General features: G+C 36.0%; 1 protein-coding gene across 1 annotated transcript; it reads left to right on the top strand.

Annotated features, from left to right (window-relative positions):
• Positions 1 to 1,635: 1,635 nt before the first annotated feature.
• LOC115794061 (carcinoembryonic antigen-related cell adhesion molecule 5-like) lies at positions 1,636 to 7,359 on the top strand. Its single transcript, XM_030749303.1, has 8 exons — positions 1,636 to 1,771; positions 2,062 to 2,382; positions 3,059 to 3,337; positions 4,025 to 4,291; positions 5,095 to 5,367; positions 5,544 to 5,801; positions 6,272 to 6,377; positions 7,356 to 7,359. Exons 1-8 carry the CDS (start codon positions 1,726 to 1,728, stop codon positions 7,357 to 7,359), a joined length of 1,554 nt encoding a protein of 517 aa, XP_030605163.1. The 5' UTR covers positions 1,636 to 1,725.
• The last annotated feature ends 1,821 nt before the right edge of the window (positions 7,360 to 9,180 follow it).

Genomic DNA, 9,180 nt, shown 5'->3' with positions numbered 1-9,180 from the left:
CACGCTCACACACGCAAATTAAGATATATCAAAAAAGGGTTTTAGAATCTACTAGAATTTGATGATTAAGAGAAAAAAATATATGTTGCAAACACTGACTTTAATGAGCTGCAAATAGTAAAAGAATAGTTTGGAAAAAATACTGTTTTAACAAACAGTATTTATACTGTTTGTTAAATACTGTTTTTTTGTTTTGTTTGTTTTTTATATGCTCATCATCAACCTGACACTCCTTCAGCTTTGGTCAACAGAATCCAGGGCTCAAATATTTTGTTTGTTTGTTTTTTCTCCTGTAACTCCCTTCATTTATGTAACACTGTTGAATTTGTTAAGCCTACAATTTGTTATGCTTTCAGTTATTAATATCAATACTGGTCTCAGGCCAAATCTATACTCAAAGTATGGAAATGACAAACTGTGAATTAGATCTACAGAGCTGGAGGTCGTCTTACAGATAAAATAACTCATGGATCTGTTTCTTTGACATTTTTCTCCTCTTAGGGCTACAATTATTCATTGATTTTAGTGACTTTTTTTAAATTGCACTAAACAGAACACTGCTTTCATGTCTGAACAAATCTTTAATAGATCTTTATATATTTATCTTTGCAGACATATAACAAAGTCTTTCACTCTAGTGTCCCACTGATATTTTGCACACAGCGCAGAGGATAACACATAATTTGTCCATTTTGCAGAAGTCTTCATTACTGAGCGCGTTAACTGGACACTTACCTTTGGCCACATGGAGTGCAAGTGCATGGGTGATTTCAGTGCGTCTTTGTGAGCTGGATAGATACGCAGGCGCGCTGTGCAGGGTTGCTTTTTATGGACATCTGCGTTGATGCTGAGAGATTCACGTTAGCATTGCATTGTTTTTCTTGTCTTTCATGCATTAATTATGCTGCACTTTGTAGTGTGTTTTCAGGCGGCACAGGACCTGACAACACCGTATTAAATAAATAAATAAAAACTATGCTGCATTTGTAGAATCATTCCTGACTACCACGATGGTGTCATCTGCAAACTTTGATGGTGTCGGTCTCGTGGATTAGATAGATCGGTTTTCAGCATTCAGTATACTGTTGATTTTGGATGGCAGGTATTATTTTATAAATATTATAATATTATATTTATAATATTATTGGAAATCAGAACATCTCACTGTAACCTCAGTGTGAGAGAACAGAGAGGGGCTGAGCAGCATACTTGATTTCATGTCTCAACATGAGAATTTTGGGGTTCTTTCTCACTTTGTCCCTGACGCTGTAGAGGATTTTATGACTAAATAATTCTGTTTCCAGTCCCATGAGAAAACGGATGTGTGAGGAGTGTGTGAATGTGTGGCTGAGAGACTGCAGGACTAGTAACAAACATTTTGGAAGCAGTGGGAGGGTCTGATTCACCAGCCTAAATTTGAGTTTGTATGCCATTTCATGGCATAAAAAACACTGATTAAATACTAATTGGACATCAGCATTAGTCCAAATGATTTGTAAAATTGAAATTAAACCTTCATGTCTTGCAGAAACGCGTTTTCACCACACGAGGGAGGCGCCTTACACGTTTTCTGTTTTTAAGAAATGTATGACACTCTCGTTGCGCAGGAAATTTGTATCGCGCATTAGTAAGTGGAGTTTCATTCACCGTAATGAATCAGTGACATATGACGGTGAGGTTGGTAGTTGAACATCCCTAACTGCACACCTCCCGGAGTTTTAATTAATGGCTCTGTTACCGCAGCTTGTTTTCGTTTTCTTGGCTTTTACAGGTAAGAAACTTAAATTTAAATATTCAGTAGAACTTAGTTTCTTTAAAGTTACATTTTCTTTCGGTTGTTGGCCAAGGACGTAGAGCAGCGACAAGTCGCTGAAAGCAACAGGTGGTTAACAGTGGTTTTAATAACCACGCGTTTTTTCGTGTGTATATGTGCGGTTTGATCTGGAAAAGCTGCCATCAACTCCTAATGAAAATAGTCTTAACTCTTCAGCCGTGTTTCATGTTAATCTTTATAAATCCCACGACTGTTTTGTTTTATTAATTTTCTATCGTCCCCTCCAGGTTTGACTGAAGGAGCTGGTTTGTTGCCTGATGGTCCTCTGTATGCAACTGTAGGAGAGTCGGTGATGTTCACTACAACACTGACAGCAGAAACACCATTTTCAGTTGTGATCTGGTCGTTCAATAATTCTAAGACTATAATAACCTCAACTTCTTCAAATGTAACTGACCCAGATTATGAAGGCAGGATCACCCTCTTCCCATCTTCTGGATCTTTGGAGCTCAGGGATCTGGCTCTTTCTGACACTGGACCATATTCAGTTAACATTATATCAGATGGGGGGCTCGCAAAGGCTGGAAGTACTACTCTAATGATATATGGTGAGCAAGTGTTGAAATCTAAAAGCATAATTCTGTTTAAAGTATCTAAAAAGTTTACGTGATAATAACATGGAAAAAACTGTAAGTAGTAGTATGTTTTTTGCTTCACCTGTACTCACTGTTGGATTATATTTATTATGCGTATTGAGCTGCTGGATGCCCTAATTTCCTTTGGTATCTATCTATCAATAATTTGTCTTATTGACTGAGAATCTACACAGACAATTTGTCTTATTCTTCAAATTGCTATATTAAAGGTTTTACAAAGTCTGATTAAAATATTATGTGGGTGTAAGAAATGCAATGGTTTATTTAAAGGTAGGACTGACTAAGATAAATAGACTGAGGACTCAACTTCAAATAAATTTGTTTTATATATTCTGTTCAAAACAGAGTCACTTTAGGGAGTAGATATTGTCCGTGATAGGAATGAAATGATTTAGAAGTTATGGCTGGTACTGTACAGTGCTTCATTAAAAGCTTTTTAATGACAGTTTTATTATTGCTGCTTTGTCTTTGCAGGCTGAGTATATAACATAATGGAGACCTTTGACATAAGCTCTGACTCCTTGTGACACAGTTTAGGTGGAATTCAATCCTAATAATTTTAATGTTTGTTTTCTGTCCTTTTGTTAGTTGATGCCAACAATTAAACTATTTTGATTTTCTTTCACAGAGAAAGTCTCCAGTGTGTTGGTAACTTCCAGCAGCACAGACTTGGTTGAGTTCAACAGTTCTGTCACTCTGTCCTGCTCCTCCTCTGGATCCCCCACCTCTTTCCTCTGGTTAAATGGCAGCTCTGAGGTTTCAGCAAGTGACAGAGTTCAGCTCACTGATGGCGGCTCCAGATTGACTATCATCAATGTGATCCGTTTTGACCAGGGACCATTCAGGTGCCGTGTGTCCAATCCTGTCAGCAGTGGCACCAGTGATCCAATAACCCTCTCCATCAGCTGTGAGTTACAACCCTAAATGCTCAGTAATTTATCTGAGAACACAAACATCAGAGAGAGTTTAGATATAATTTTAGATTTCAGAATATTAGATATCTCTGAAGCACATTCTCTAGTTCAGTTAAGCAGATGAAAATGGATGGATGGATCAGCCATGATTGGCTTCAGCCCTCTGCAATCCTGAACTAGATAGGCAATTTTTTTTTTTTAATTAACATTATCACAGTTTCCATCCATCCTCTTATCCCATTCAGGGTCACAGGGGCCTATCCCAACTAACATAGGGCGAGGGGCAGGATACACAGAGAGACAGACAACCATTCATACTTATGGGCAATTTAGAGTGATCAATTAACCTAACACTTTGGACTGTGGGCGGAAGGCGGACGGGGAGAGCATGCAAACTCCACACTGGGCCAAGGTGGAATTGAACCCAGGCCTTATAGATGTTATTCCAGCTGTGAGGTAGCAGTGCTAACCACCACACCACCATGCTGTGCTGTGATCAGCTAAATCACAGTGCAGTTAGTTTCATTTAGAGGGTCTTGTTTTAATACATTACATTTGATGTGGAGTTATGTAGTTGTTCATAATAATTTTACAACCTCCCTATAAAGCAAACTGAATGCCACATACCTTCAGATTTTTCATACAATTCATCAACTTTTCTCTGTTTCCTCTTTATTTAGATGGCCCAGAAAATATAAATTTGATCTTATCTTCACCACAAGAATACGTTGCAGTCGGGTCAAACATCAGCCTCAGTTGCTCAGTTGGATCCAGTCCTCCTGCCCAGTTTAAGTGGTTTCTGAATGGAGATCAGCTGCCTGATACTGGATCAGAGCTCAGACTGATGAACATCCAGATGAATCACAGTGGAAACTACAGCTGTGAGGCCTTTAACAGCAAAACTCTGAGATCTCAAAGATCTCAGCCCTCAGCCATCACTGTACTGGGTAAGTCTAATTTATTGTTAAAAATTAATGATTCATGATACATATATTTTGACTCCTGCTATACTCAGATATTACTTTCACATATATAAAGCATTTTTGAAGAAAAAAAATACACAAATACAGTTTTTAACCACAATGGGGTTTTTTGGGTTTTTTTTTTTTTTTTACCACATGGATGTTATCATAACAAGGTTGGTTAGGATTTCATTACATGGTATGAACTGTTGTTTCAGCCCCTTCTGCCCTTCCTCTGGACAGTTCACATCTTTCTACCAGATAAATACCAGCTCTGAACTTAGACAATGAAATAAACTCCAGTATAATTATACTCAGTTTTACCTGCTTTGATTTTGGTCCTGTTAATGGTATCTGCAATCCCATAAACTTCTCCATCATCTGTGAGTTTTTAAGCTTGTACTATATACACACACTTAAAGCTTCAACTTTGAGAGCTAAACTTCACAGTATGAACCTCCACACTCAGCAAAGTTGCAGTGTACGTACCTGCTAATGCTACTTTTTTTTTTTCATCAGCCTGTTCAGCTCAGCTGTCTTCAGACCTTCCCCCCTCTTTAAATGGTTTCTGAATGAAGATACAATAGAATGGAGAATTTGTGGATTTAGTGATGATTTCTCACTGAGGCTTTGTTAACACTGCAGGCTAAAGTGGCTCAAATCTAATTTAGTTTTTTATTCTCCTGAATAAAAAATAATTCTCCTGAGCAAAATATAGTGGATTGTAGTCATACCGTCCGTCTGTTCAGGCATTTTCTTTCCTAATCTTTTATCTTTTTGGCAAACAGAGAAAATATCAGGTGCTTCTGTCAAACCACCAACAAACCTGCCAGTTGAGGGGAACTCAGTCAGCTTAACCTGTGAGGCTTCTGGCTCAGTCTTTACCAGAAACTGGATGAAGGATGGCTCAGATTTGACCCTCGCTGACAACATGACCCTTTCTGACAATAACAGAGTGTTGACCTTTAACATCGTGAAGAGAAAAGACAAAGGAGAATATTTCTGTGATATCAGCAACCCCATCAGCAGTGATAGAGCTAAATATGTCATGGTTGTTAATTGTAAGTAAAATGCTGTTCAGTGTACATTACTGCTCATGCATACAGTTACATAATATTGAAGTGCAAATGACAGTATGTTTTCTTTGTAGCCATGTAATGCAGAATTTTTATTTAAAAGTAAAGAACACATTTGATTTTTTTAATCATTTATTTTATAAATACCTTTTTTTTTTCAGATGGACCAGAAAATGTTCAAATCGAAGGTCCAAAAAAGATAAATATCAAAGGCACCTTAACTTTGACCTGCTCTGCTGACTCCACACCATCTGTCAGATTCACCTGGTTCTTTAATGGGACAGAGATAACCAGGAATTCTGCTGAGTACATTAAGGAAGAGGTTAAACTTTCTGACAGTGGCAACTACACCTGTCAAGCATGGAATAATGTAACTGATAGAACATCTTCATCGGTAGTGCATGCACTGACTGTAACAGGTACCTGCATGTAGTTAACTTTCACTGTCATGCCATTGATAGATTTCCTGAAGTTTGTCCTTAGAGATCTTTTATACCGACAGGTGAAGATTAATTCTAAGCTCATGAGACAACATCGTCTTTAAGTACAGGACTCCACTTAAAGATAGAAAGATGTTTGCTAAAGCCACGTGGTGCCTTCACAGTTTTACCAGAACATTGAAACAGTACAAAATATTCTCCAACATTTGCAATACTTGCACCAACAAATAGACACTGAAACCTGTCCAATTACAAAATCAAACAAAAGGGGAAATTATTACATGACTGTGAGATGATGATGGGGCAATTTCTGTTTAAAGAAAATAGAAAAGTAAGAGTCCGCACACCAGCAAAAGCTCCTGAATGAGTTTTAATGCAATACCATTAATATATGCGCGCAATTTAAAAACTTAATGTGAAAATATTTTTTCTCATTCTTGCCTTCCCAGACAAGCCATCACCATGTGCTGCTGGTTGCATCGCTGGAATAGTAATCGCGTGTTGTGTCATCATAGCTGCAGCTGTTGGTGGAGGGTACTACATTTATAAGAAAAAGTAAGTGGAGAACAAAATGTTTTTTTGTTTTTTAATGCTAACAATTGTAATTGTGGTAAAATATCTATAATTCAGAGCTATGAGTCAACAAAAGGTTCATATTCTGCAAACAGTCACTTGCCATCATTCTACTTTTGCTGGTTTCAGAGTCTGTGTACTTAGTGCAGCTCTAACTGTACCTTCAGCTTTAAGTTTTTGTTGTGACTACTTATTGGGACTAAACCTTTATTTACCTCCACTTACAGGATGATTATAATTTTATGTTTGCACCTTTGCTTTTGTTGATCGAACAGAAATATTTAAAACACTTTGACTAAGTAGCTACAATTTTTCAATGTTATAAAATTCATTTAAAATTACATTTCATTAAATAATCAGAGGTGCAAGAATTTATTGTCACTGTTTTAGTCAATTGTACAAAGTGAACATTCTTTGATAAAGAAAATTTTTTTTTTTATATGAAAATCAAATAAAACATACATGTTTGGTGTTTTCAGTTGCATCTAACTGTATGACCACATTTTAATAATGCTTCATTTCTAATATTTAGATTCCACAAAAATCCTCAGAAACAAAATACAGGTTTGTCTTTTTTCATCTAAGCTCACTTTGCACATCTTTTATAGCAGCATGAAGAAGTTAAAGACTCATAATCATTGTGTTTATGCATAACTAGATGCACTGTAATAAATCTTTGTTTTCCTTGAACCAGACGAAAATGTGTATGAGAACATTTCCATATATGACAAGAAAATATAAAATCGGTGATTACCATTCATTTTCAGGTAAGTTTGAAATTTATCATTTTTTTATTAATAAGGAAAAACTTTTAAAGTTTGACAAACACCAAGATTTTTTCTCTGAAGAAATAATTATTATTTTCTGCTGTCCAACAACTACTGACCGCTTATAGAATACAATTAATAAACTACCCAGTTTGTATTTGAATCAACTTTTTACTTTTTTCTTGTCCTGCAGATGAAACATTTATGAAAAGTTATAATGTGTGTTGGTTTGGTGTCATATAATTTTTAACAAGACATACAGTAGATGAAGATTTATTTAATAATTTGTCTGCATCAATAAAAGTGAGTGTTTTCTGTTATAAGTTTTGAAGTTACTATTTAAAAAAAAAAAAGATAAATGTAACTTATTGTTTATTTTAATTGTAAAATGTATAACAATTGTATCTCTTAGTTTGTATATCAATGTCCTGTAATCACATGAATGTGCACATTAATGTTAAAATCTACCTACATGCTATAGAAATGTTTGGATAATGAAATCAGATCTTTGAATCTGTTACTTTCCTGTCATAAGCTGCAACATGCTGCCTTCATGTGCTTCATCTGTGGTTTTGTGGGCAAGATGGTGGGAAGGACTGAAGAAAAGGGGGAACTGCTATGTTTTACTGGTCATAGTATCCTGAATATTTAAATACCCCTGAGTTTTCTAAACCTCAGCAGAGATTTAGAAACCTCCTCCCCTCACCCCAGATATTCCAGGGAATTTTTTCAAAATTAGATACAAGTCCTGAAACTGGCATATGAACTTTTTTTTTCATCACAAAAGCAGCTGCTTTCTTGAGACTGTTTTTCTTTCTTTCTTTTTTTTTTAAGTCAACTAAACTTTCTATTTTTGAATATTAGGTTAAATCATATGTGTTTGATCACACTGGTTGATTTACAATAATGCAAAAAGTCCAATACAACACATGTATGACTGTAGTCATCAAAGCAGTCATATTAGGAGAAATAAAGATTAATGTGGTCACAAAAAGTTTTTTTTTTTTTTTTTAAATGCTTGTTTAAATACACTGCTTAATATAATGTAAAGGTTTTTTTCTATTTTTTTTTAAAATAACGTTCAAAAATGTGAGGACACAATAAGTATTGAGCTCCGTCTCCATCTGCTGGTAAATATGGTAATTGACGTTTGCGTCCCTGATTTCTGCAAGCAGTAACCCGCTCAGTAAAGGTGATGTCACAAAAAAGTTGTGAATCAGCTGTTGCAGTTTTTAGTCTGTCTGAAAATTGTAATTGCTTCTGTTCTTCAGCTTAACTTTGTTTTCAAGATGAAACTCCTTCAATAACAACAATAACCTTCTTTAAACAGAATTTTGGTAGTAATTTTTACTGAACACATTAAATTTATAAAATAAGGTGGTCAATAGAATTCACATCTGTAACAGCCACAGAAATGATACAAAAAAGCCAGCTGATGATTTTATAGCACTGATAAGACCTTGCAGTGTGCAAAAGACTAAAGTCCAACAATCAAACTTAGATTAGCATAACGAGTCATTATGTTCAATGACTGCCTACATGTTGTTTTGCATATGTAGTGTTTGTGAATGTTTGTTAATTTGACGATATTGTGATAATTATAGTGATATTAGTACTTCTATACTGTGCATCACACTTATAACAACGTGGTTTATGGTGGCACCTGGTGAAACCAGTTTGGGACTTTGCCCTGTTGTAGCAAGTGACCTGAGTGTATCAGGTCACCTGAACAGAGGTGTGAATGGGGGTCTGACAGGTTCTTCACCCACTTCTCTTGGCTGTCATTGATTCTGGTGTCTTCCTGTTTGTTTCCAGATGGTCTGTGTACTGACTCTGAATGGTAGGTCTTTGTTTGCAGTGTTTGAAATTTACAGGGTTGTCTTTCCTTGTCTTTAATATGTCGTGCCAGCTGGGCTTTGTCCACAGACTTAGAAACTTTACCTTTGTTCAGGTGACCTCAATAGGTCAGTTGATAAAATGGGGGAATTTAGGTGAAGTCCCAAATTGGTTTCACCCAA

This window comes from Archocentrus centrarchus, chromosome 16 (genome assembly GCF_007364275.1).
Source record: "Archocentrus centrarchus isolate MPI-CPG fArcCen1 chromosome 16, fArcCen1, whole genome shotgun sequence".
Classification (NCBI taxonomy): Eukaryota; Metazoa; Chordata; class Actinopteri; order Cichliformes; family Cichlidae; genus Archocentrus; species Archocentrus centrarchus.
The sequence above is the reverse complement of the archived record's forward strand: the minus strand, read 5'-3'. Positions and strand labels throughout refer to the sequence as shown.

What these genes read in the sequence shown, in the direction of transcription:
- LOC115794061 (XM_030749303.1), top strand. Translation starts at nt 1,726, where the DNA reads ATGGCTCTGTTACCGCAGCTTGTTTTCGTTTTCTTGGCTTTTACAG. An exon ending in AATAACCCTCTCCATCAGCT is followed by an intron (nt 3,338 to 4,024) that starts GTGAGTTACAAC and finishes CTCTTTATTTAG; the next exon opens with ATGGCCCAGAAAATATAAAT. An exon ending in CTCAGCCATCACTGTACTGG is followed by an intron (nt 4,292 to 5,094) that starts GTAAGTCTAATT and finishes TTTGGCAAACAG; the next exon opens with AGAAAATATCAGGTGCTTCT.